The sequence below is a fragment of the Theropithecus gelada genome, chromosome 12 (genome assembly GCF_003255815.1).
Source record: "Theropithecus gelada isolate Dixy chromosome 12, Tgel_1.0, whole genome shotgun sequence".
Classification (NCBI taxonomy): Eukaryota; Metazoa; Chordata; class Mammalia; order Primates; family Cercopithecidae; genus Theropithecus; species Theropithecus gelada.
In genome coordinates, this window is record NC_037680.1 from 112,047,690 (window position 1) to 112,074,608 (window position 26,919).

General features: G+C 49.4%; 1 protein-coding gene and 1 long non-coding RNA gene across 5 annotated transcripts in view; both read left to right on the forward strand.

Moving 5' to 3' along the window:
• Positions 1-6: 6 nt before the first annotated feature.
• AGAP1 (ArfGAP with GTPase domain, ankyrin repeat and PH domain 1) overlaps positions 7-26,919 on the forward strand; it is a 633,884-nt gene continuing 606,971 nt past the window's right edge. For 3 of the 4 annotated variants that reach the window (XM_025404403.1, XM_025404402.1, XM_025404405.1), the window contains exon 1: positions 45-241. In XM_025404403.1, the coding sequence (XP_025260188.1) occupies positions 79-241 (163 nt within the window). In that variant the 5' untranslated portion in view covers positions 45-78. Of the gene's footprint in view, positions 242-26,919 lie in introns of all 4 variants that reach the window. The other variant, XM_025404404.1, reaches the window with a different exon arrangement.
• LOC112636060 lies at positions 10,928-13,310 on the forward strand. Its single transcript, XR_003122123.1, has 2 exons — positions 10,928-10,975; positions 12,691-13,310. It is a non-coding gene; the product is annotated as an uncharacterized LOC112636060 (long non-coding RNA).

Consider the following 26,919-nt stretch of genomic DNA (forward strand, 5'->3'; position numbering starts at 1 on the left):
TCGGCGGCCCTCGGGCCCCGGGGCGCGGGGCGGCGGCGGCGGCGGGGGGCGCGCGGCTCCAGGCGCGGCGCCTGCACCATGAACTACCAGCAGCAGCTGGCCAACTCGGCTGCCATCCGGGCCGAGATCCAGCGCTTCGAATCGGTCCACCCCAACATCTACTCCATCTACGAGCTGCTGGAGCGCGTGGAGGAGCCGGTGCTGCAGAACCAGATCCGGGAGCACGTCATCGCCATCGAAGGTGAGGGCCGGGCCGCCTTGGGGCCTCGGGAAGGCGCGGACGCCCGCGGCGCGGCGGGGGTGTGCGCTGTGTGCGTGCGGGTGTCCACACTCGCCGGCCGGGGCACGCGGCTGCCCCGCCGAGGGAGCATTGCGGCGCTGCTTGCCTTGCAAGGCCGGCGAGCGTCGCCTGCGCCCCGCGCGCCGCGAGCTCCGCCAGGAAGATGGATCGTCAGCGTTAATTTGATAATGGACAATAGAGTCTCTCCTGCGGGAAAGTGGCTCGGTGCCTCAGCGTCCTGGGCCGCCCAAGCGTCCCGGCCCAGCAGACGCCGGAGGGCAGCCAGAGGGGTTGGCGCCACCCGACCCCTGACAGGTTGCCAGGCCTGGGCGTCTTGCTGGACGTTGAAGACGAGTTCTGCAGAAGTGCTGCCTCGGGGGGCGAGGCCCGGGCCGGCGTGTTTGGGCGGTGCAGGGCTGCCCTCCTTAGTGTCTTTGCTCAATTCAGGGGTGCAGTTGAACTTAGTGGATGCCGAGAGCCAGCCCCAACCACGGGAGCATCGTGTCCAGATGCAGCTCCATTTGCCCCTGTGCAGACGCTGGCCCCGGTAGTGTGCTTTGTACCAACCAGAAGTCCTGGGTTGGATGACAGGAAGGAAGAACCCTACCAGGAGGGCAGGGCGTCCTCCAGCGGAAGGGTCTCGCTTTCGTATGTTTGCAGTTGGAGGCCACTGAAGTGGAGGGTGCTGTGGTTTTAAGGCGGGCAGGATACTTGGGCAGAACCCCCACCCCCCGCTTCCCTCTGCATGTCAGGCAGGGCCATGGCCTTCCAGGAGAGCTGCAACAGCAGTCTGCCTTCCGGGACAGTGCCCTTTGGATTTCTGGTGGCTCTCATTTCTCTGTTTCCAGGCTGCTGAATTATTTCCTTACTTCATCCCTTTGGTCCTGCCAAGACTCACCTGGGGCACCAGGTGGCATGTGTGTGGGCGGTGTGGAGTCATATCCTAGCCACAGTTGATCAGCACTTTCTCCCCTGTCAGCGCTATTGGCCAGTGATGGTAAAAAGCCTGCAGAGTGGCTTGTCCATAATACACACTGGCCGGTAAGACCTCTATTGAGGAACATTGAGAATGGCTCAAGGCCGGCAGGAATGTGCCTGAAAGCCTGGTGCTGGCGTTGCCCAGCCTCCTCCCTCTGTGAGGGAGAGGGTATCAGCCCACAGAGAGGCTTTGCCTTGGCACTGTGCAGTCTGAACTACTAACCCCGAAGTGTTTTGTTTTGAAACTTGGCCAGTTAGGTGGAGAAAGTGGATGTTGTGTTGCTGAGCCCTTGGCATTTGGCAGCCTTGTAGACTTGAACCATGTCCCAGCCAGGCTGGCTGACTGGCAGACTATACCCTTGGGGGACTTGCTAATTCCAGGGGAGGATCCAGGTGGAGCTCCAGCTCTATGGGGTCCTGGCCCTTTGTGTGTATCTGTCTCCCATGAGGTCACCTGGCTGCCTTGTTGGTGACTTAAGATGCTCTGTGAATTCCTCAAGAGACAGGCCGTGTCTGCCTCTGCATGACTCGTGGTGAGAGGCGGTGGGACCTGCACCCCTCTGCTGATGGTTGGGTGGTGTTGCAGCAAGGTTCCTCCAGAGCTCCCGCTCTGCGTCTGCTACGGGAGCTGTGAAGGCTGCACCGTGCTCATTTCAGATGGTTCTTCCTGGCTGGCAGCATCCGCAGAAGTCTGATGAAATGCTGTGAAAGCTGGCGTCAGATATTGAAGGCACCTGGCTGAGAGCCTCTGTTGCTGGGTGAAGACCTCTGGCTGAGTGGGGTTCACAGCACCTCGTTTTTATTTCCCATTCTTGAAGCTGAGCTCTGGGGCTCAAGCACTTCCAGCAAAGCAGTTTGACTTTCTAGAAAGAGGATGTGGTTGCCTTTTCCTTTCTTCCTTAAAAAAAAAAACCAAAAAAAAAAAAAAAAAAAAGTCGTTCCTAGATGATGGTGGTTTTTGACAGCATGAGCCTCCCTTTATGATTTGAGATTTTAGGCCCCTTCTTGGCCAGGATCCTTGTCATTTTTACTAAGGCTTAGAATCATTGGGCGAATCCTGTTTGGAACTGGGGTGATGCTGTTATTTTTCTCTTAGAAATAGGGATGTCTACATTGTGTGGAGCTGTAGTTAATTTAGTGAGGCTGAAGAACCACTCAGACATGCTGCTGTTCTTTGCATGTTCTTCTGTGATCAATAATGATACCACCTTTCATTTCTGTAGAACTTTAACAGAAATCTTTTTGCATTTGTTGTCTCATTGTGTGACTTCACCAACCCTGTAAGGGAGGGTGGGTGGCTTGTTATCCTCATTTTATGGAGAAGTGGGTGGAGGTTCAGGGAGGGATAATGGTCTCCTGAACATTTGACTGCGGTGGTTTAAAGTCTGATCTGAACCAAGGGGTCATTTGAATGGAGCTTCAGTCTCCAGACTGCGTGTGGATGGCAGAAACCCAGTGCTGGCAACTCAGCCTGTGCTGGAACATCACAGTAACTGCAGAGGGCTCCCGGCAAAGAGCTGTCCCTGCCTGTGCGTGCACCTTGGAGGTTTTAAAGTCTAACCATTTATAATCAGAACAGCAGGTGCACGTCATAACAAATGGCTCAAAAAGTCACTTGTCTCACCAGATAGAAAACTAGCCACACTGTAGAAGATTTTCAGCTAGGGTTTTTTTCCCCCCTTCCTCCATATGTACATACACAAAATTGGGGTCTGACTTCCAAAGCTTCTGAACTACCATGATGTGGGCACTTCTTAATGTTATGAAGAGCTTTTGAAGATAGGGTTTCTCTTGTTGGCACAATATTCCCGCATTTGGCTGCACCTTACTCAAAAGTTCACTGTTTTCTGGCATCTTCAGGAGTTTTTGCTGTTGGAGTGAGGTGCGGCCTTGTCCAAGGGAAGGATGTTTTGGCTGATGCTCATTTCAGAGCGAGTTGAAGTGGGTCTGGGTTGGAAAATCTCTTAACAATGGACGAAATATATTTTAGTTGAAAGGCTCACCAAGGCTCCCAAATAAAAACAGATCTGTAATCCTGTTTGTAGGCATGGGATTACATGTGATTTTGCCCTCAGTCTTGTTTTAAAACATTAGCTTATCAGGAGAGAACTGTTTTTTTTTTTTCCCCAATTTTTATTTTGTACATTGAGAGGTTTATTCCTCCCTCCCCCCACCCCCAAATTGCTAGAGTTTAAGGAAGCATTGCTGATTGTTCCAGATTTATCTGATCAGGTTTCTGGGATGTCCTATGGGGCATGGGCTGCTGTGAAACGTAGCCACACAGCTGTGTCGTCTCCGGAGCCTCTGCAGCCACCATGCCCAGAAATGAGCCTGAGACCCACCTCGCCTCCAATCTGAACTGCATGTGTTAGTTTGCCCTCTGATTCTCTTTAGAAAACTCCATCTGGGGTTGATGGCGTCGAGGTAGATGAATCAACTGCCTTTCTTGTTCAATAAAGCTTGTTCTTCTTTCAAGGATAAAGCCTCTCTTAGCAGTCGCACATCGTAATTCAGCTTGCCAGCAGCAGGACCGTGATGTGAGTAAGTGATAACCCAGCTAGCTTATTCAGCCAGGCAGCGCGATTCCCAGGTTCCCAGGCATCGCCGGGAAGGTTGGCCTTCCTCTGAGGTTGAGCCCTCAGCCAGCCCTCTAGCCCCCATCCCCACCAGGTGGCCGATGAGAGGAAACCCAAGCTCTCCACTGGCCTGGCCTGGCCTGGCATTTGGTGGGAGAACCCTGCGCTGCACTTCTTAAGGGCATTTTCACAGGGAGATTCCAGGACCCCGTAGTAGTATCTGAGCCCCAGTGTTTGGGGGACCTGGGAAGGTGGGTCAGGGTTCCCCATTTTGTCCCATGATACAGCTGCTCTGTTGAGCATCTGTGCCCCGCAGAGTGCGGAGTGTCTAATGTGCATCATCTCAGTTCGTCCTGCGGCGATCCTGTACACAGATGCACTGCTGAGGCCCAGCAAGCTTGGGACACTTGTGCAAGAGCGGTGAGCTGGGCCTGTCCGACCTCCCCTCTGGCCCTCTGTCGCCGTGTGAGATAGAAGCAGAGCCTCTGTTATTCATACTTCCCATAGGCCGTGTGTGCAAAGCGTTCCATGCTTGTTTCCGCCACCTAAGGCAAGAGGATTTGAGAAGGCCCCAAAGAACCAAAAGTATTCTCTGTAAAGCAACTGACTGGGCAAAACTTCCAGAAGCGTTTGTTTTCACGTGGAAGTGTATTTGGTCCGGTTGATGCGGGTGTGCATGTTTAGGGAAACAAACATTTTCTTCCTGCCGCCGATAAGTGTCATGTTTCTTTGTCACCATTGGCCATGTTCATAATCCTTCAAGATGAATGGAAGGCAGCAGGTTTGCAGTCCCCTCCTTAAAAATAACACTCAGTTGGCTTTTAGTTGCTTCCAGGTGAGCTCTTGTACCTTACCGGCACCCGGGGCCTCCACCATGCGGGCGTTCCTTGTGAGTCCGGCTTACTCATGCCTCTTAGTTATGGTGCAGGTGCTCTTTGAGATGCTGCCTTCTCTGCCTGTTGCTCACCATGCGAGGCCTGGTCTGTGTTGGTGTCACTCATGACCAGCCTTGCCTTGCCAGAATTAAGGCCCTCCTGCTCTTTGCCCTCCCCGTTTGGCTCACCTACTTAATCCCACTCCAGCGGGGAGGTCTGGAGGCTGGTCGGGAGATCTGGAAGCTGGTCGGGAGGTCTGGAAGCTGGTCGGGAGGTCTGGAAGCTGGTCGAGGGCAGATGTCGGGGCTTGTTTATTGTTGTATCCTCAGTGGTTTGATATATCATGTCTGGCCCTCGAAGGATGCCCGAGGATTGTTTGTTGGCTGACTGGCTGACTTGCCAGAGGGTCCTTTCAGAAGCTCCTTCTTGGTAGGATCAACAGTGTTTATGCGCTGCAGAAGTAAGGGCATTTTGAAACGTCCCCAGAGCACAGAAGTTAGGGTTTGACACCTTTTGGATTTGGTGGGCTGGCTTGGTGGGAACTCAGTATCATGTGGTGTTTGGGATGGAAGTGAAATTTTCTTTACTGTAGGTAGGGGAAGCAAAAGATTTGCTTGCTAAATCTTGGCAGCTTTTTCAGATCACCTGTCTACAACAGGTTGGTGTTTATGTTTGGTGTAAGTGAATTTCAGACATAGAATCAATATTAAGAGGACAAACGGGTGACAGCCTGTGTCACTGCCATGATGTATCTTTGGTGTCACACTGAGAGCACATTGTGTGTGTCAGGTCACATTGAGGGCTGGTGGAAACAGATTGCTGGCCCTTCCTATTACCTCCCAAGTTTCTAGTTCTGTGGGTTTGGAGCAGGATGCAAGAATATGCCTCTCTAACAAGTGTCCTGAGGATGCAGATGCCCTGGTCCAGGGACCACACTTCAGGAAGCATTGCTGTAGAGGGAAGGCAGCTCCGGTTGACTTGGTATCATCTCTGGGCCATTACTACTTCTTCCTTGCTGTGCTTGTAGCCAGGTGAGAAGGTTTCATCAGCCTCTCCTGCAGGTTGCAAGTGAAGACACCGAAGGCTAGCTGCTCAGGGAGCTGCTTGTGGTCACACAGGCTAAGCATGGTGGAGGAGGGACTTAAACCAGATCCGAATGGTATCAAGCTGGTGTTCATGTGAGCTCCATGATGCTATTTGAAAAGGAGCTGAATGCTGGGTCTGTCGTCCTGGACCCCTTTGAATTTCATTAGGGATGGCACTGGGTTCAAGAGACTGGAGAAGAGACCTAGAGCCAGCAAACAAAAGACAAAGGGTTATTTAGGGGAATTTATGTACAGAGTGGTCCCATGGTGGCCTGGGCAAGAGAAGCGCTGCTACCTGCTTTCAGAAAGTGTGCAGTTTATATAGCATTTCCACTTAACACATTCCTCCAAACAACCACCACCCAGCAACCTTCTTTTAACCCCCATCAAAGAGCCTCAATACCCTGTATGGCCTGCTTTCCATGGGACAGGCTGGGGGTTTAGATGTTCCTCATAGATAAGGAATGAATCTCTGGGTTGGCCACTCCCGGATTCCTTAGCTCAGAATCGTGAACACACATTCAGGTGCACCTGCCATGCAGGGCCATTCTCAGGGTGTGCTTCAGTTATTGCTCTCAGGGGCATCTGCCAGTGGGCTGTGTTTCTGCGACATGGTGGCATGGCGGATGGCCATTGCCAAGAGAATCTGGTCTGGAGGTGACGACAGCTGATGTCCATTTCCTTCTAGTCTTGTTCTGTGGTTTTGTGGATTTTCCTTCTTGTCTTTTGGAGATTGTTGCTTTTTAATGTAGTCTCATGTATATTTAGATGGGGTTCTTCAATATTCACTTATTGTATGATAATTTGGCAGATGACACATTTAGTTACCAATATTTCCAAGCTGAAAGCACATTTCTGTAAAAGACAGGATCTAGATGTTACTAGTAGCTTAAAAGAGCTGTTGGAGGAGCCTGAAGGAAGTGACTCAGAAGGGAGAGAAGCAGTGGGGGCAGCTGCAGGAACCTTCAAATCAAAACCTGCAGCCCTGTTGCTACCACCTCTTGTTTTTTGCCTAAACCAGGCATTTTATTTTGTTAAGATGAGAATCCCTTATTTTGCATCCGTTTTTCTCCCTGTGTACCCTGCAGGTGTTTATAGTTTGTGAGTCTCACTCTGGCTTGTTTTAACCACCGATTTCGTTTTGTCTCATGTTTCTGTGCACTCTAGCAAACCTGTGTCCCCCTCGCTAGCCCCATCCCAGTCCTCCAGACCCTTCGAGTCCTTAGCTTAAGTGATTGAGTCTGGCAAAGCGGATGAGGCTTAGCTATTTTTAAAATCCAGGGTTTGAGGTTCTGATCTGGTGCTTAGCTACATAATTCCTTCCCTTTGTTAAGTACCTTTCTCCGAGAAACAAAATGCACTCTACAGATGTTAATCTCTAATCTTTGCAGCATCTGTTATTTTTATTCAGGGGTACAAGTGCTTTGTGTGTGCTGCCGTGAGCCCTGGCCTTCTGGAAGCTCTGTGCTTCTGAGGGGCTGAGGGGGATTTGGGGGTCCCATTTCATAGTGTGGGCCACTGTCTTTCCCAAGATGCAGTGATGACCATCCGGAGGCAGGGCTGGCATTGTCCATTGGGTCCAGTCCCTCTCTCTTCCAGGGCGTTTCTCACAAGTGACCATGGCCAGAAGTGGGTACCGTGCTCGTGTCTGAGGCCTGGGGAGGAAAGGAAAACAAATACCACCCCCTGCAGAAGAGATCGTTGATGGACCCTTTGAATAACCAGCCAGATAGCTTGTTTGTGTGTGAGGTTGGGACATTTTCCATAAAGAGCAGACTAAATATAGGCTCGAGGGTGGGGACCAGGGCCCGAGAGGGGGCCGTCGCTGCTCGCTCCAGTATTGTTTCTTCCGTTGGTAACCAGAACTTGCCACCAGCCCCGAACAGGTGGCCACCCTGAGCTCTCTGGGAACAGATTGGTGTTTTTGTTTAACCAGGGGCTCATTTGCAAATTTCACACTTCTCCCGCTGTTTGATGGGGACTGTCTTTTTTGGGCTGCAGTGTTGGAGTATTTGTACAGTGTTTCTACACAAGCAACTGTCTAATCTTTAAAACTGCTCATGCCGTCTGGTTGTCATTAGCATCATGGTTAGAAGCTTTTTATTTCCTTTTTTAATTTTTTTTTAAAGGGTGGGAAAACACTTTTCATGGTTCTGGGAGAAGAATTTCAAATAATTACTGGCCGTGTTCACAAATGATTTATGTTTGGTCTTGGAGAAATGTCAACATTCAACAGGCTCTAGTAAATATAACCATGTTGATTTCCAGCTTAGGACAAAAGTACTGTTACCCTATTCTCACTCAGATAATAGTCTTAAAGGCAGAACGGTATCTTTAGAAAGTAAATGTAGCTTCAATTCAACGCGTTTTAGTTTTAGCCGATAGTGACTTATAGTATTGAGGATACTTGAAAGACAGAAGTTAGACATTTAAAAAAAATGTATATGAATGCCTGCAACAAATAGCCACAAGACCTACCCTTGTTTCAGGAAAGAGTTTTCACTTCTTAAATGTCACCTTGGGGGCATGCCCACTGTGTGATGGTACCCTTCAGCAGGATTGGTATTGTCGGAAGTGCTGGCTCGCTTATGTAATGAAAAAGAAATTGATTTGGAAAGAGCTGATTGCCCTGAACTTCCATCCTGTTTGTGCATCGAACTGCCCTTTTCAGTGGGGGAGAATCCAGCATGTTTTCCAGAGAGGGCACTTCCGGAAGCCTGTCTGCCCCCGCTTTGTTGTTGTTTTGGAAGGTCTGGGGTGCTGCTGTGAGCCCGGATCGAGTATCTGCTCCTGTTCTGAAGACACTGCTCCTGCTGGAAGTTCAGGCTGGTGAACCTGATTTGGGAGGGGATGGTGTGATTGGCGGGGAACAGCATTGTGGTAATGTTAGCTTCAGCAATCAAGCCTGGGTCTCTGAGTGTTCATGTAGTACTTGAAGTTTGGGTTTGGAACTGGTGGGATTGAGACGACTTCAAACTCTTTCTTGGAACTTTTTATTATTTATGATTTGTTTTTTGAGACAGGGTCTCTGTTGCTCAGGCTGGAGTGCAGTGGCACTGTTGGGGCTCATTTGTAGCCTCAACCTCCCAGACTCAAGTGATCCTCCCACCTCAGCCCCCGAAGTAGCTGGGACTATAGGCGTGCATCACGCCTGGCTAATTCGTTGTATCTTCAGTAGAGACGGGGTTTCACCTTGTTGCCCGGGCTGGTCTTGAAATTCTGAACTCAAGCAATCCACCTGCCTCAGCCTCCCAGAGTGCTGGGATTACAGGCATGAGCCACCGTGCCTGACCTATTTTTTAATTTTTGAGACAGTCTCGAATGTCAGTCAGGCTGAAGTACAGTGGCATGATCATGGCTCACTGAAGCCGTGCCCTCCTGAAGCGATCCTCCTGCCTCGGCCTCCCAAGTAGCTGGGACCACAGGCACATACCACCATGTCCGACTATTTTTTTTTTTTTTTAATTTTTTTGTAGAGATGGGGTCTCGCTATGTTGCCTTGGTCTTCTGAAGTCTTAGAATTACAGGCTTGAGCCATTGCACCCAGCCTCGAACTCTCTTTTTTTTGACACATAACATAGAGAAAGGTGCCCGAGTTATAAAGGAGAAAGTTTTCACAAACTGTTTGTGGTACCAGCATCCAGTTCAGTGGCCAGCACAGACTCATCTGCCTTGAGGGAAATGGTTAGAACTTGTAGCCCCTGTTTATTGGTCTCTTCTGCCTGTGATGTGTACTTGAGTGGCTGCCTGTTTTGGGGCTGTCAGTGTTTGAGTGGTTCCCTGTTTTGGGGCTGTCAGTGCTTGAGTGGCTGCCTGTTTTGGGGCTGTCAGTGCTTGAGTGGCTGCCTGTTTTGGGAGCTGTCAGTGTTTGAGTGGTTGCCTGTTTTGGGGGCTGTCAGTGTTTGAGTGGCTGCCTGTTTTGGGGCCATCATGAATAGCACCACTGTGCAGATTCTAGCTTGCCTTTTGGTGCCCTTATGGCCTCATTTCTGTCGGGTGTATGCTGGGCTGTGTCTCTTTCTCTCTGTGGGTTGGACGTAGCTGCTCGTGAGGCCGCTCCTTCAGCCCAGCAGCCGCTACCTGGGAAACCTTTCAGTGCTTTCAAGGTTCATTTTATGACACTCGGGATGGCCGTTTGTCTCCCTCTGCTGATTTTCATTCTTTCAGTTGTTTGTTCATAAACAAATATTTGCATGGCTAATGCATTTCCAGCACTGTCTTAGAGATTAGGTTTTTAAACTTTTGGATTGTCTGCAGGCTATTCGTTCCTTGTGAGTTAAATAATGACGGCTGTGAATGGAGCTGTGTAAGTGAAATCCCTCACCAGGAAGAGGGCGCAGTTCCCCTGGGACTGGAACAGGGGCCCCCTTTGGCTCTCCTTGGCTCCTAGCAGAAGTCAGTTGTCAACTGGGGGACTCTTTCTGGCTGAGCCCCAAGCAGCCCCAATCCATCTCTGTGCTGGGTTTTAGATAACCCACTGGATCTGTGTTGGTGTTTGAAAGGGAATTCACTCTGTATGTTTGGCCTAAACTGTGTTACGGCCTTCATAGTTATGTATTAGCATTATTCAGTTTTTGTTGTTTGTAGCAATTATGCTGAAGACACAAAAGAAAAAAAAAAGCTAAGTGTTGCCAACTCAAGGAGTAATTTTCTTTGTTCCGGGGCTGTGTCCTGGGAGCTGCCCATCCCCCTCCACAAAGGCCAGTGCTAAACAAGGCCAGAGCCAGGAAGGACACGCGGGGCCATGGATTGAGTAAGGGCGGTGTGTGCATGTGTGGATTTCTCTGGTGGCTTTGCAATGGCAAATATTTATTTTGAGGGATGGTGGTGGGAGGACCAAGTTTATACTCACTTTGTTTAGTAGGGGAAATGGCTAAATGTGAGAATCAATAGACAAGATTTTATCAAGCCCCTGCACTGGGCAGAGCCCAGTTTTTGAAGCTGGGCGAACAGGCAGATGTGTGGGACACTCAGGGCCCTTCAGATCTCACCCGGGAGCCACTGATAAGGTAGAGATCTGAGCCACACAAGGCTGTGTGGGAGGGGCCTGGGGGATGGGCGGAGTCCAGGGAGAGCTCCTGGAAGCCAGGTACCCGTCAGGAGGGCTTTCCCGGCTTTCCAGGCCAGTGGGTACTATGATTGGAGCATCCGGAACAGTCTCTTCAACCTAGGAAGAGCAGGGTAGGCGGCCGAATGGTGGGTGATCCTTGACAGCCCCCGAAAGCAGGCTGGGAGACCTTTTATTGGACGATAGGAACTACTGATTATGGATCTCGCTTGGAGAGGGGAATGCCTTTTTTTTTTGGCTTTTTTTCTTTTCTTTCTTTTTTTTTTTTGAGATGGAGTCTCGCTCGCTCTGTCGACCGGGCTGGAGTGCAGTGGCGTGATCTCGGCTCACTGCAGCCTTTGCCTCCCAGGTTCAAGCGATTCTCCTGTCTCAGCCTCCTGGGTTGCTGGGACTACAGACATATGCCACCACACTCAGCTGATTTTTATGTTTTTAGTAGAGATGGGGTTTCACCATGTTGGCCAGGCTGGTGTCGAACTCCTGACCTCAGGTGATCCGCCAACCTCGACCTCCCAAAGTGCTGGGATTACAGGCGTGAACCACTGCGCCCGGCCGGGAGTGCTTTGATTCCCAGCTGTTACCACGCAGGATGGAGATGCTGGTGACCGGGGGTCTGGGCTGTGGGAAGAGCATCAGGGCTGTTATAAGGGAGGGAGCTCATTGCAGTCAGCGTTTCCAGAAATGTGTGTTTAGAAGACCCATTTTCCATGGTTACTGTTACCTTGGCTCTTGTTACATAATTCGTGTTAGATCCAGATACTGAGTTTTTGTTTTTTTTTTAATTTTTATTTTATGTTTTAATTTTTTTTCTTCTTACGGAGTCTTGTTCTGTCACCTAGGCTGGAGTGCAATGGTGCGATCTCAGCTCACTGCAACCTCTGCCTCAAGTGATTCTCCTGCCTCAGCCTCCCGAGTAGCTGGGATTACAGGCACCTGCCACCACACCCAGCTAATTTTTGTATTTTTAGTAGAGATGGGGTTTCACCAGGTTGGCCAGGCTGGTCTCAAAACTCCTGACCTCAGGTGATCCACCCACCTCGACCTCCCAAAGTGCAGGGATTACAGGCATGAGCCACTGTGCCCGGCCCTATTTTATTTATTTATTTATTTATTTATTTATTTATTTATTTATTTAGCTTGAGTTTCAGTATTTTAAAAAATCTGAAGCAGGATGCGTTGGCTCGTGCTTGTAATCTCAGCACTTTGGGTGGCCGAAGTGGGAGGATTGCTTGAGGCCAGGAGTTTGAGACCAGTCTAGGCACAGTGGCGAGTGCCGTTAGTCCTAGCTACTTGGATGGCTGAGGTAGGAGGATCACATGAGCCAAGGAATTGCAGGCTGCAGTGAGCTATGGTTGCGTCACTGCACTCCACCCTGGGTGACAGAGTGAGATCTTGTCTCAAAAAAAAATTGAACCGTGAAGACTATGACATTGTCTTTTGGGGGTTGTCTGGACATAAAATTCAGAATTTTACGTAGAAACTTGAATTTATTTGTCCAACAGTTTCTTGTTTTGAAAATAGGGTGCCACTGGGAACATTCTTGGTTAGGAGCTGCCAGAAGCAGGGTCTATACGGGCAGGGCCAATGAGATGCAAAACCACACATGAAAGCGAAGCACACACTCTTGTTTTCCTCATTCACATCCATGTTCATCCTCTTTCCTGTGTTGATGGTTTGCAAAGCTGGGAGAGAATGAGGGCTGGAGCCTTGGGAACTGAACGGCAGAGCAGGTGACATAGAGACCTCGGCTGTCTGCCCACAGGGTATGGGCAAGGTTTATTTCTGTGCATTTTCCTTTCAGTCTTGTGTACATTATTGTCTCTCGCAGGACTTGAGCTTGGAGGGAGCTGGAGCTGGAGTGGCCACTTGCTGAGTCTTTCTTCCTGGAGCCCGTGGGCAGCCGGTGACGCTTGCGCTGGGGCGACCCTGACTTAGGAGCTCCTGCCATTTCTCTGGGTGACTGCTCTGCAGTCGTGAGTCGTCTCTTTAATGCTGAGCGTCAGTACCTGCACAGGCCTGAATGAAGCAGCTGCCCAGAATCTGTCTTGTCATCAATAGATGGGCAGTTGCTGAGTGTCCTGTGTGCCGACCAACTAAGGAGTTTTTGTCCCTGTCACCCTGTCCCCTGTGGTTTTATTCAGATGTTAGTTATGAATCTGTGTTTAGGACGAGAAGACATAAGAGTGAGGAGGATAAGTGAGAAGCTGGCAAGAGTCTGGATGGTGATGGCAGGGGAGCGCTGGCGGAGGAGTCAGGGGCATCCCGCTGGACTGGGGCACAGCTCTACTGCAGCAGCCGGTGCGGTTTTGCCTTGTAAGTGACACCATTGCCTGCAGGCATCTCTGACAGCTGCTCCTGCTCCAGATTCCAGAAATTTCTATGGAACGTTTCCTGAACCATCCTCCTGGTTTCTTCCCTTCCCCTCACTGAGTAAAATCCGTAATAGCACCTGCCGCCTGAGTGTTTGGGGACGACACTCAGGACGCCGTGTTCAGGGCTGGGTGCCCTTTGTGTCATTTTGTTATCCTGTTCACTGCCAGACAGAGGTGGTAGAACCCTCATTTGGCAGATCAGGAGCCTGCAGCCTGGAGAGTTTAAAGCCTTGCCTGAATCTGCCCACTCCTGAAGGTGGTAGAAGCAGGATTCGAACTCAGGACCCATGGACACCAGCCACCCATGGGTTTTTATTTTTATTTTTTTAAAAAGCTTTTAGTTTCAGGGGTACACATGCAGGTGTGTTACACAGGTAAGTTGTGTGTCATGGGGGTCTGGTGTACAGATTATTTCATCACACACGTAGTAAGTACAGTACCTGATAGGTAGTTTTTCAGTCCTTTCCCTCCTCCTACCTTCCACCCTCAACTAGGCCTTGGTGACTGTTGTTCCTTTCTTTGTGTCAATGTTTGGCTCAAGTGAGAACATGAGATATTTGGTTTTCTGTTCCTCTGCTGGTTCGCTTATGATATTGGTCTCCAGCTCCATCCATGTTGCTGCACAGGACATGATCTCATTCTTTTTTTTTATGGCTGCATAGTACTCCACGGTGTATAGGTACCACATTTTCTTTATTTAGCCCACCATTGATGGGCATTTTGGTTGATTCCATGTCTTTGCTATTGTGAGTAGTGCCACAGTGAACACACAACTAACTGCATGTGTCTTTATGGTAGAACAATGTGTGTTCCTTCAGGTATATGCCAAGTAATGCCACCTACAGTTTTGATGTTTTAATAAAGCAGAAAAGGAAACTTCAGAAATCAGCCTGTAAGTCTGCAGAAGTACTTGGGGAATTCTCTGTGCAGTTTGCAGCTCTCCTGCAGATTTCAGTTTGTGTTTTGAAACTCACATTCACCCTCAGTTTTTTACTCACCAAGGTTATAAAGAAAATAACAGCTGTTGGTTCACTTTTATTCCCTTGCTGAGAGTTGGTGGTGGCTGGGATGCTGACTGACGGTTTTGATTACATGAGGAGGAGGCATGGAGGCAAGCTGACTGCCTGCGATTACAGGTTCCGCAGTGCGTTAGGAGGGAGGATTTCCAAACAGCATGCCTTTGAAAATTCACCTGAGTTTAGGAAATCTGCACCACCTTTAATCCTAGCTAGCTGAAAATGCAGCTTACATTTAAGCCACACGAATTCTGTGACATTTCAATAATGGAGATGTTAGTGGGCAGTTAACTTTTTATACATGTAAATAGAAGTTACTTTCCCCCTGTGCTGTAATTAGCAAAAGAGGGAGAAAGGGATGCTCTGGGCATCAAAGTGATTTGCCCAGGGTTACACAGAGGAAGGTGGCAGAGCCGGAAGTGGCAGAATCCAGTGCATGGGCCTGATGCCGAGTGTCGCCAGACTCTCCACCACTTTAGTGGGGGGTGTGGTGGTGACTGTGCTGTCTGCTTCCCACTCACTGGCGTCCTAGCAGTGTGGGGGGTATGCTCACCTGCAGCTACCCTCACCTGCTTGAACCAGACTTGCCTAGAGGGTGGTGTGAACTCATGTGATGTGAACGATTACTCACAGTTACCGTGAAAATTACTGGTGGGTTTTATAGTTGGAATGCTTTTTCTGCACTTACTTGATTTTTGTCTACCTCTTTAGAAAAGTGTGATTTTTTTTTTTTTTTTTTTTTTTTTTTTAAATTTGAGACAGAGTCTGGCTCTGTCACCCAGGCTGGAGTGCAGTGGCATGATCTTGGCTCACTGTAACCTCTGCCTCCCGGGTCCCTGGCTTTAAGCAGTTCTCCTTCCTCAGCCTCTTGAGTAGCTGGGATTATAGACATCCACAACCACGCCCAGCTAATTTTTGTATTTTCAGTAGAGACAGGGTTTCACCATGTTGGCCAGGCTGGTCTCGAACTCCTGACCTCAAGTGATCCGCCCTCCTCAGCTTCCCAAAATGTTGGGATTACAGGTGTGAGCCACTGCGCCTAGCCAGAGGTGTGATTTACATAAAAAGTAAACTCCAACTCTTGAAAGTTCACCATTTGATGAGTTTTGACCCGTGTAGCCACAACGGAGGTATGGGAGGTGACCATTCCCTGACTCCAACACTTCCTCGTGCCCCTTTGCAACCCACACTACCTCTACTTGTCTGCTTGCACTCATCTGCTGTCTGTCACTGTGGATTAGTTTGCATTTTCCAGAATTAAATAGAAATAAGATGCATTAAAAAGGGGGTCCCCAGCCTCTGGGCCATGGACCAGTACTGGGCCTATTAGGAACCAGGCCGCACAGCAGGAGGTGAGTGGCGGGCCAGCAAGTGAAGCTTCATCTGTATTTACAGCCACTCCCTGTGCCTTGCGTTACCCTCTGAGCTCCACTTCCGGTCACATCAGTGGTGGCATTAGATTCTCATGAGAGCACAAACCCTACTGTGAACAGCACATATGAGGGATCTAGATTTGGCGCTCCTTATGAGACTAACGCCCGATGGTCTGCCGCTGTCTCCCATCCCCCCCAGATGGGACCGTCTAGTTGCAGGAAAACAAGCTCAGGGCTCCCACTGATTCTACTTTACGGTGAGTTGTAGAATTATTTCATTATGTGTTACAATGCAGTAATAATAGAAATAAGGTGCACAATAAATGTAATGCATTTGAATCATCACGAAACCATCCCCCTGCCTCTCATCACTGGAAAAATTGTCTTCCACGAAACCGGCCCCTGGTGCCAAAAAGGTTAGGGACCGCTGCAGTAAAGGACCCCTTCTTTGACTGGCTTCATTCAATCAGCAGGATGATTTTTAGGGTCATTCAAGTTGTCATGTATATCTGTAGCTTTTTCTTTTTCATTGCTGAGTAATGTTCCATTGTATGGATTTACCACAGTGTGTTTATCTTGCAAATGGATATTGATGGAGTTGTTTCCGGTTCTTGGCTTTTACAAATAGAGCTGCTGTGAACATTCACACACAAGTCTACATATGGGCACGTGCTTTCATTTCTCTTGGGTAGATACCTAGGAGTGGAGTGGCTGGTAGATGTGGTGGGTGTATATTTTTTATGTAAACTGCCTACTGTTTTCCAAATCGGTTGATTTTACTCTCCTGCTAGCAGTGTCCACTTTGGGCTTAAGTTCAGCAGGCTTCTGGCAGTGAGGGGACAGCAGCTGTCCTTCAGAAAGAGTGTTTGCCGTCTGTGTCTCTTGGGCTGTGAAGTGTCTTGTACTGATGAGGGGGTGGGAGGCTGTAGGGGTGAGGCTGAGGAGGGAAAGGAGAAGCCCGAGAAAGAGGTGCAGACTGAAGACCACCTTATAAGGTCGCAGAACCCAAGGGAGCAGAACCAGTGTGCCTCTCCTTGTGACCTCTGGCCTCAGTTTCCCTGTCTGTAAATCCAGATGTTTGGCCAAGATCAGTTTTCAACAAGGTGCTAGTGGTGGGTGGGTATGGTGTGCAAGCATTGTAGCCCCCAAGAGGACATTTGGCAATGTCTGGGGCAATTTTTGGTTTGTTACAACTTTGGGGTGGCGTGGTTGTTACTGGCACGTGGCAGGTGGAGGTGAGGGACGCTGCCCAAGATCCCACAATGCTGGGGGCAGCCCTGAGTCTTCATCATCCTGAGACTGAGAACCCCAGGTCAGATGAGCTCTGTGACCCCCTCAGCCTCTGATCTGCACTCACCAAGGGTCACTCTGGTACACGCTTCTGTTTCAGGTGGAAACTGGTGGAATTATCTAGAGGTGTGTCTACCAGTGTGTCCAAAGGGGACCGCCCTCTCAGTGAGCAAGGATACCTGGTTCCCTGGGGTCTGACCCTGGCCCTCAGGGAGGGGGCAGCCAGGAGCAGCAGGGAGCTCAGCCAACTCCTGGCCCACAAGTGTTCTAGGAAACCGGCTTCTCCGTGGGGATATGACTCTCCCTCTCTCCTCCCATTGCCTGAGTAGGCAAATTCCACCTAGCTCTTTATGACTAACCGCCTGGCAGCCTGAGCTCAGGGCAGTTCCTAACGAACTTCTTTGATTATTAACCTATGCTGGGCTCAGGGAAATTACTCACTTGTTTTCTGGCCAAGAGAAAATCAGGAAACTTTTATATATAAATCTTTTTGACAATTCCGCATTCGAGAGAGTTCCCCTGGCAGTTCTATTTGTAGGGTGGGGAGAAAAACCCATGTAATTTCCCCAGACTGTGGATTTTGTTCCTATAAAACATGCTTGTGAGATTGTGTGTATATGTGTGAATGTGTGTGTGAATGTGTGGGAGAATGAGTGAGTGAGTGAATGTGGGTGGATGTGTGTGAATGCATGTGTGTGAATGTGTGTGTGTGAATGACTGTGTGAGAATGTGTGTGAATGTGTGTGAATGCATGTGTGTGAATGTGTGTTAATTTGTGAATGCATGTGTGTGAATGTGAATGCGTGTGTGATTGTGAGTGCAAGTGTGTGAATGTGAATGTATGAGTGTGAATGTGTGAATGCGTGTGTGTGAATGTGAGTGTGAATGTGTGAGTGTGTGACTGTGTGTGAATGAGTGCGTGAGAGTGTGAATGTGTGTGAATGTGTGTGTGTGAATGTGAATGTGTGTGTGTGAGTGTATGAATGTGTGTATGAATGTGTGTGTGTGTGTGGTGATGGTCATTGTCCACATTGGTGGCCATGCCAATCACTTCTTGATCCGATGCTGCATCAGCAGAATGTGGGGCAGGTGGCTGTATCTTGTTTGGAGTTTGAGAGTTTGAGTATCTGTTTTTTAACTTTTAGGGGAGAATGCCAAGGTTGGGGAAACACTGCTTTGTTGACATAAGAATAAGAAAATTGGGCAGGCGCATTGGCTCACACCTGTGATCCCAACACTTTAGGAGACTGAGGTGGGAGGATTGCTTGAAGCTAGGAGTTCAAGACCAGCCTGGGTAACATAGGGAGACCCCCATCTCTACTACAAAACAAAAAAAGCCAGGTGTGCTGGTGCTGCCTGTGGTCCCAGCTGCTCAGGAGGCTGAGGTGGGAGGATTGCCTGAGCCTAGGAGGTTGAGGCTGCAGTGAGCCATGATTGCAGCACCACTCTCCAGGCTGGGCAACAGAGTGAGACCCTATCACTAAAAACCAATCAATCGATCAATCAATCCATGCATATCCTCCCCCATTCCTGCCTTGATTTCCCTGTTAGGATTCGCCATGATGTGGGCAGCTGGGCAAAGGCATCTGAACTGGAGGAAGGTGATGAGCTCCCTGGGCCTCCCACCCTGCCTGCCCCTGCTCAGTGTGCTCAGTGGCTCCTGGGTCCCTCCTGACTGTGTAACCTTTGCGCCAGCCAGAGAATCTGCCCTTTGCCTTCCTCTCCAGGAAGTTGTTGAGATACATGAGTGAAAATGTTATTCTTTTAAGTGCTTTGGATGTTATTAAAAAAAAACACTGTGCCATTAATCCACGTGCAGGGCTCCCGGCTGGCCTGGGCCCTCTGCACCTGAGATTCCTCCAACAGCTTCTGTTTAGAGCTGGGCACTCTTGGTTCTTTCTGGTCAAGTTTATCCTGACCAGTTCATTTCATGGCAGTTCGGGTCATTTCTGAGAAAATCTAGTTTGCAGTTTCATTGGACCCCTTTGTGCTTTTCTAGTTCAGATGTGGCTTCTCCAGCTTTTTCTTGCTGCTAAGTGGTCTTAAAGGTTTGGGATCAGTGGTTCTCAGATTTTAGCCTGCATCAGGGTTACCTCAGGTCACCTGTGTTTTAACTGAGGGTGGGTTAAAATGCAGATAACTGTGCGGATGCAGGTGGTTCATGCCTGTAATCCCAACACTTTGGGAGGCCGAGGTGGGCAGATCACTTGAGGTCAGGCGTTCGAGACCAGCTTGGCCAACATGGTGAAACCTCGTCTCTACTAAAAATACAAAAATTAGCCAGTAGTGGTGGCGGGCACCTATAATCCCAGCTATTCGGGAGCTTGAGGCAGGAGAATCCCTTGAACCCAGGAGGCGGAGGTTGCAGCAAACTGAGATTGTACCACTGCACTGCAGCCTGGGTGGCAGAGCCAGACTCTTGTCTCAGAAAAAAAAAAAAAAAAAAAGAGGAAATGCAGATCACTGGGCTCTACCCCCAGAAGTTCTGATTCAGTGGGTGTGGGGTGAGACCTGGGAACTTGCCTTGCTGACGAGTCCCCTGGAGAGGCTGCTGCTGCCATTTTGGTGCCACATTTTAGGTACTATGGCTCTGGGCACTGCCAATCCAGGTGCCATGGCATGGGGAACAGTGGGTAAACCAAAACCTGGAACCTGGACTGTTCCAGTGGGCGCATTCCTGGCTGGCAGATAGAATACCACGTAGCTGTGCTTGATGGGGTCTAGAAGCATCGAAACTGGTTCGCCATTATGATGTCCATGAGGTTGGAGTCCTTTCTTACTTAAAAAATCCGAAGACCCAACAACGCACAGTCCCCCCACACTCAACCCTCCCAAGAATGATTGAGCTCTTCCAAATAAAGGGCAATTTTGTAGCTTTTCAAGTGTTAACAGTTTGATAACTCCCAGGCTCCTGTTGAGATGTTTTATGAAGAGGTTGTGCGTTCCCCTGTATCTTTCCTGTGGGTGTTCATGTGTCCAGAAGACATGTATCTGTATTCAGATGACTGAGCACAGGCGATTTTCCCGAGTCTCACCTTGGTGTGTGCCAGTGCGGTCCGCGTGCACACACACACATCTCCTCTCAGAGAATGATGTGGCAATTCACGTTTGACAGCTGGGTTAACCCATAAATAGATCCCAAAATATAAATCTACCCAGACCTCAACCTGCTTAAGCCTTTAAATGGCTCACTAGGGCTTTTAGAATGAAGTTGAAATTCCTTGGCCTCACCCTTAAGCCTTTTTAGAAGGAGTCATGGAGGAAGTAAAGAAATGGAAATGGAGTTGCCTCGCTGGACTCCCAGGCCCTTTGCTGTGGCCCTGCCTGCTCTCCAGCCTGGTCTCGCCCGGCCTGTGGCACGTTTGCTGCGTAGGATACCAGGAACCAGGCTCACAGTTCCTGGCAGGCTGCTTGCTCTGCCTGGGGCCTCTTCTGTGGCTTTGGATCACCTGAGTCCTGCCCCTTGGCAAGCCTCTGTTCTTAACCTTCTTAACCCACCCGACGCCTTCACAACCCAGCTCAAGAGTCCTGCTTCCCCAAGGCCATTTCGATGGCTCCTGCTGGCGATGCCAGGGCCCGCCACCTGGTGGCCTGTGCACTTTGCTGTGATGGGGACTGCACGTCTCTCCCCAGCGTGGGCTCAAGGTGCTCAGGGACCAAACCCCAGTGTCTTGTCCAGGACTGGACACATGGTGAGAGCTCCGTGGAGCTTAACTGCACGAGGGAGGTGAGATGGACTCTGGCCTGCAGGGCACAGCCTGTGTAGCAACAAGGAACATACCTCGTGTTTAGATCAGATGTTCAATGACTCATGTCCCAGAGAAGGAGGCTGCGGCCATATTGATCGTTGGGGAACTTGTATACTCAGGCCGTTGAGGTTGCCATGGCCACCATTTTGGGAATCTTTTCTTTGGGAGTTGCCATCAGAATTTAGGGCATTAAAAAAGTCCTGACATTTGGAGATCGAGACCATCCTGGCTAACACGGTGAAACCCCGTCTCTACTAAAAAAAAAAATACAAAAAACTAGCCGGGCGAGGTGGCGGGCGCCTGTAGTCCCAGCTACTCGGGAGGCTGAGGCAGGAGAATGGCGGGAACCCGGAAGGCGGAGCTTGCAGTGAGCTGAGATCCGGCCACAGCACTCCAGCCTGGGCGACAGAGCGAGACTCTGTCTCAAAAAAAAAAAAAAAAAAAAAAAAAAGTCCTGACATTTAGGTAATGTTTGCCTTAAGCAGATGGGCTTTTGCCTTTTAGAACTGTCAGAACTTGTTTACCTTTCAAGCTGGGGACTGTGGTAAGTTGACTCTTTGGGTCCTTGGTTGAAAACATGAGAATCCCATTCTGCCTGACTCCAGCAGACATGGATTTTATTGGAAGGATGTGGGGATGGCTTTGAGCATGGAGGCATTGGGGTGGACTGAACCGGGGGCCCAGTGGACAGGCGCAGGCTGCCTGTGTATTTAGGGCACTGCTTGGGTTGCCTGGAGAGTGTTTGATTGGCCCAGATTCTGCCACTCCTTGGCCAGGGGAGGCCTTTCATGGACAGCCTCATCAGAGTGGCAGCAGAGAGAAGAGCGGGGCGGGTCCTCAAAGGAACACTGAAAAGGTTCTCTGAAAGACAGGGGTGTAGATACTGAGCTGGCAGTAACAGTGCTGATCCACTGGAGTGGGAAGGGTCACGAGCTGCTCTCTCAAGTCGTTCGTCAGGCGTCATGGGGATCATTTTGTGCATCTGCCTTGTTCAGTGTTTCCTTGTAATTTTGCAGAAAAAGTCTGCTTGGTGTTGAGCCAGACATTCTGCAGCCTTTACAAGAGAATGGAAATGGAGCGATTGTGATGTGTTCATTGGTGACTTTTGACACGGATGCTAACATGAAGGTGAGCAGACATATCATGTGCAAACTATTAAGATGCTGTCTACATTTTGAATGACTTCTTGCAAATAGGAAGGAAATTAAACACACATAGTGCTGGGCAAATGCTAGAGGATGGTGTTGCCTTTTGCATCTTGGTGGAAAAGAGATATTTAAGGGGGTGAGGGGAGCTCAGCAACAGTGACTTAAGGGCCTGCTAGGAGCAGGGAGAAGTTGGTTACTGGGGTGTGTGGCCTCTGTAGCCCAATCCTCTGAGGATTGTGACATGTGGCTGGGTGCCTCAGTGCTCAGGGATGGGCTCCTGCCCCTGCCGCATGGGCTCCGCTGCTGCTGCTGCTGCTGGCCCGGCGGTTCCCATGGGCTCTCCCTCACCTGTGCTTCCTTCTGCTCCCCGACTTCATGGTTGGAATGTGCTGTCTTCCCATCCCTCTGGGCACGTGGCTTCTCTTTTACATGCATGCCTGGTGAATAGTATATCTCCAGTAAAGGTTTTGCAGAATGAATGTCTTTCCTGAATGTTCTGCTCTGCTCCTGAGCCCATAGAAATAAAACAGAAATGCTGTACTCCTTCCCTCTCTCAGGCCCAGGCGCATTTTTTTTTTTTTTTTTAATCTCTTGTGGCACTTTTCTACTTTCTCCTCCACGGTACAGCTGCATGTGGAGAGGCAGCGTATGTCATGCACAGTGTATGTCGTGTCTAAGAAGAGTCCTCCAATGGAGTCTGGTGCAGCTTCCTTCTAGCTGTGTGCTTTTGGGAAAGCCGTCTGAATTTGGAGCCTCAGTTTCCTCTTGCTTTACTCCAAAGGAAACAAATGAGTGCTTGGCACCTGCCGCCTGAGCGCAGGTCATGCTGCCCCTGTTCCTGGCTGGCCTCCGTCGTCCCGGACCCAGCAGGAATGTGTTTGTGGCCTCTGGCCCTAGGCACCCTGGCTTCCTGTCACACCTGGAGACCCTGGGACACATGCTGGTGGAGTGGATGAGTGAGTGGATGCGGGTCCACTCAGCTCCCCGGCAGGCGTCAGAATACTTCCCTGTATTCTGGGAGTAAGTGGGGTTGCTGCCTGGTTTGGGAGAGTGCCATGTGGGACCCTGTTCCGTCAGCTGGGTTGGTGCAGCGGGACTGAACTTTCTTCTTGGGTTGCCCCTCTGCAAACAGCCATGCAGATGTTATTGATGGGCAGTTGCAGGTAGAAGCATTTTTGGCCCTACAGGGTAGATCTACCAGCATGGCAGGCTGCAGCCACGGGTGCCGTGCGGCTTTGGAGGGGCTTGGCGCCTGCATTAGTCAGCGCGGGCTGCTGTGACAAAATACCACAGACTGGGAGGCCCAAACGTATTTTCTCACAGTTCTGGAGGCCGAGAGTCCACGGTCCAGGCGCTGGCAGCTTTGGTTTCTTCCCGTTCTGTGTCTCACCTGCTCTTTTCCGTGCGTGTGGTCTTCAGTGTTTTTCCGTTCTCAGGAGGACACCAGTCTTGTTGGACGAGGGTCCCACCCTTAAGCCCCCATATTACCGTGATTGCCTCCTTAAAGACCTTATCTCCAGCGACAGTCACCATGGGGCGTGAGCCTCTGCAGAGGAATTTGGGGGATACTGCGCAGTCCGTACAGCATCCCTCCCTCCCTGGTGGTTTCCGAGGATTTGTCGCTGATGTAGCATCACGAGTGTTTCGTCACTTAACCCAGAGCAGGACTTTGACAACATAGCTGTGCCCAACATAGATCTTTATGATCTAAATTTTACTGGAAAGAAGTAGCAGCCATGAGGCAGGAGATCCTCTTTACTTTGTAAAAAAAAAAAAAGTAAAAGAACTTGTTTAGATCAAAGTCATGTTTTAAAAATATAAACTAGATTATGAAAAAAATTAAAACTCTATTTAAAAATAATTCTGGGCCAGGTGCAGTGGCTTGCACCTGTAATTCCAGCACTCTGGGAGGCCGAGGCAGGCGGATCACTTGAGGTCAGGAGTTCGAGACCAGTCTGGCCAACATGGTGAAACCCCGTTTCTACTAAAAACACAAGAATTAGGCATGGTGGCGCATGCCTGTAACCCCAGCTACACGGGAGGCTGAGGCAGGAGAGTCTCTTGAACCCAGGAAGTGGAGGTTGCAGTGAGCCAAGATCGTGCCTCTGTACTCCAGCCTGGGTGACAGAGTGAGACTCTGTTTCAAAAAAAAAAGGTAGTACTCATAGTTGCCATTGAAGTCTGAGTCCTGGCTTGCCTTGGTTGGGGTTCTTGTCCCCATTTACAGGTGAGGGGTGGAAGCTCAGGCAGGCCCAGTCTCCGAAAGTGCAGCGCAGGGACCTTAATCTGAGAGCTGGAAATGCTTTCTTAGAGAAAGCGCAGGAGGGCTGTGGCCATCTCCCCTTTGCCCGAAGACGACTGTTCTGCTGCGTTGGTTTCACTGTGTTGTTTCTGTAACCCTGGTGTTTAATCCACGTGAAGACAGTGGAGCTGTTTATACCGTTTGATTGATTGGGTGCTTATCAGGAATCTCAAAACCCAGCTTTGGGCAACCGGATGCCTTTGACTTCTCTTTTCTCCCACTGACAGTGATCTCTGAATGCTTTTCAAAAAGGTTTTTCATAAGGAATATAAAAAGTGACAGAAATAAAATTGGCAATCAACCAATTTCCTTACCTCCCAGATGACCTCTTCTAAGACTTTTTGTGATGTGTGTGCCCCGCCCTGCAATTGGTTTCATAGAAATTCCTTGGATTTCCTCTTTTTCTGACGAAGAGCCAGGGCGGAAGCTGCAGGTCACTGGGTGCCAGCTGTTTCCCACCGTCAGCCTCGGGAGGGGCATGGAGCTTTGCAAATGTCTCTTCAGCTGGTGTTTTCTGCCACAGGACAAAGAGAAAGGAGAGTGACGTGTGGTGTTTTGAATGTTTTAATAAGAAAACAGCCTCCACCTGCACACAAACAGAAAAAATTAATGCTTGGATATCACTTTTTTAATCCTCAAAGTAATAATACCTTTCTGTATCCTAAGCCAGAGGGATGGTGGCGTAGCTAACAGCAGCTGCACGTCCTCAGGTTAAACTTCACATCTGGACTGGCAGGCTTGCCTCGCGGGTGCACTTCGTGGATGCCCCCTGCTCCTGCAGCCGAAGGGTCTCCTGTCCTTGGGCCTCAGCGGCAGGGGTGGCAACAGGAGGCTGCGGCCAGTTGGCTTCACACTGTTTGGGAACAGCAGAATGGTCAGAGCAAACCTCAACATATCTGAAACGAGTACTATTAACAACAGCAATTTGCAGGTTATGTGACAAGAATCATATCATTTAGTGTGTGTGTATGTGTTTATTTATGAAACAGGATCTCACTCTGTTGCCTAGGCTGGAGTACGGTGCCACAATCATAGCTCACCATAACCTCAAACTCCTGGGCTCAAGCAATCCTCCCACCTCAGCCTCCCAGGTAGCTAGGACTACAGGTGCACACCACCACACCTGGCTAATTCTTTATTATTTTTGCAGAGACAGGCAGGGTCTTGCTCGGTTGTCCAGGCTGGTCTTGAATGCCTCAAGTGATCCTCCCACTATGGCCTCCCGAGTTGCTGGGGTTACAGGCATGAGCCACCGCACATGGCCCTAGTTTATATTTATTAATTGGTTTAACCCTCCCAGCAATTTAAAGATACAATTCCTGATATATAGGTGTCAGAATTTGAGACTGAAGAGTATTGAGTGATAATTCATTTCTCGCCTCTCTGGAAGGAGGTGTAATGATAAACATAGAAAATACAGAATTTTTGGCCGGGCGCGGTGGCTCAAGCCTGTAATCCCAGCACTTTGGGAGGCCGAGACGGGCGGATCACGAGGTCAGGAGATCGAGACCATCCTGGCTAACACGGTGAAACCCCATCTCTACTAAAAAATACAAAAAAAACTAGCCGGGCGTGCTGGCGGGCGCCTGTAGTCCCAGCTACTCAGGAGGCTGAGGCAGGAGAATGGTGTAAACCCGGGAGGCGGCGCTTGCAATGAGCTGAGATCCGGCCACTGCACTCCAGTCTGGGTGACAGAGTGAGACTCCGTCTCAAAAAAAAAAAAAAAAGAAAATACAGAATTTTCTATGTACTGACATAACACATATTTTCTTGTGTGTACGTGTATATGTGTTGTGTGTACATAGTGAACAATGGCACAAGAAACATTTAGGCTTAAATTTTTTTAGCTAAGTATTATTTTCTAGAGCTTACCAAAAAATTCAAATACATACAAGTATGTAGAATAAGTGTAATGATCTCCTGTGTACACTCAACCAGCTTCAGTAATTAACCTATCCTGTATACACCCTGCCACCTACCAATATTATTGTTGTTATCATTATTTATTTAGTTTTTTGAGACGGAGTCTCGCTCTTGTTGCCTAGGCTGGAGTGCAGTGGCATGATCTTGGTTCACTGCAACCTCCACCTCCTGGGTTCAAGCAATTCTTCTGCTTCAGCCTTCCGATTTGCTGGGATTACAGGTGCCCACCACCACACCTGGCTAATTTTTTTGTGTTTTTAGTAGCGATGGGATTTCACCATGTTGTCCAGGCTGGTCTCAAACTCCTGACCTCAGGTGATTTCGCCCATCTCAGCCTCCCAGTGCGCTGGGATTACAGGCGTGAGTCACTGTGCCTGGCCTGAATATTATTTTGAAGTGAATTTCAGACACCCTGCCATTTCATCCATAAATATTTCAGTATCTATCTCTAAAAAATGAGAACTTAAAAAAGCACACATGACCATTACCACACTTTAGAAAATGAACAGTTCCTTAATATGGTCAAATATCTAGTCTGTGCCCACATTTCCCGTTGTCTCATGATTAGCATAACTTTTCCCCTCCGTTTGCCTGTTTGAATCAGGATCAAATACTGTGTGCATGTTGCAGTTGGTGGAGACTTCTTCCAAAACTCCTCCAATGAGTAGGTTCCACAACCGTCTTTCTCTCCTTCCCAGGGCCTGTGTTTGTTCAGAAGCCAGCATTGCTGGTCTGGAGTTTTTTGACTGCCTCCCCTTGGAGTCAGTTGGCACGCTCCTTTGTCTCCTGTATTTTCCTATAAATTAGTGGGTGTTTGGAGGCTTGTTTAGGTTTTTAGCTTTTGTTTGGTTTGGTTGGACTCCTTCCTGGGCGGGTCTGTGTGG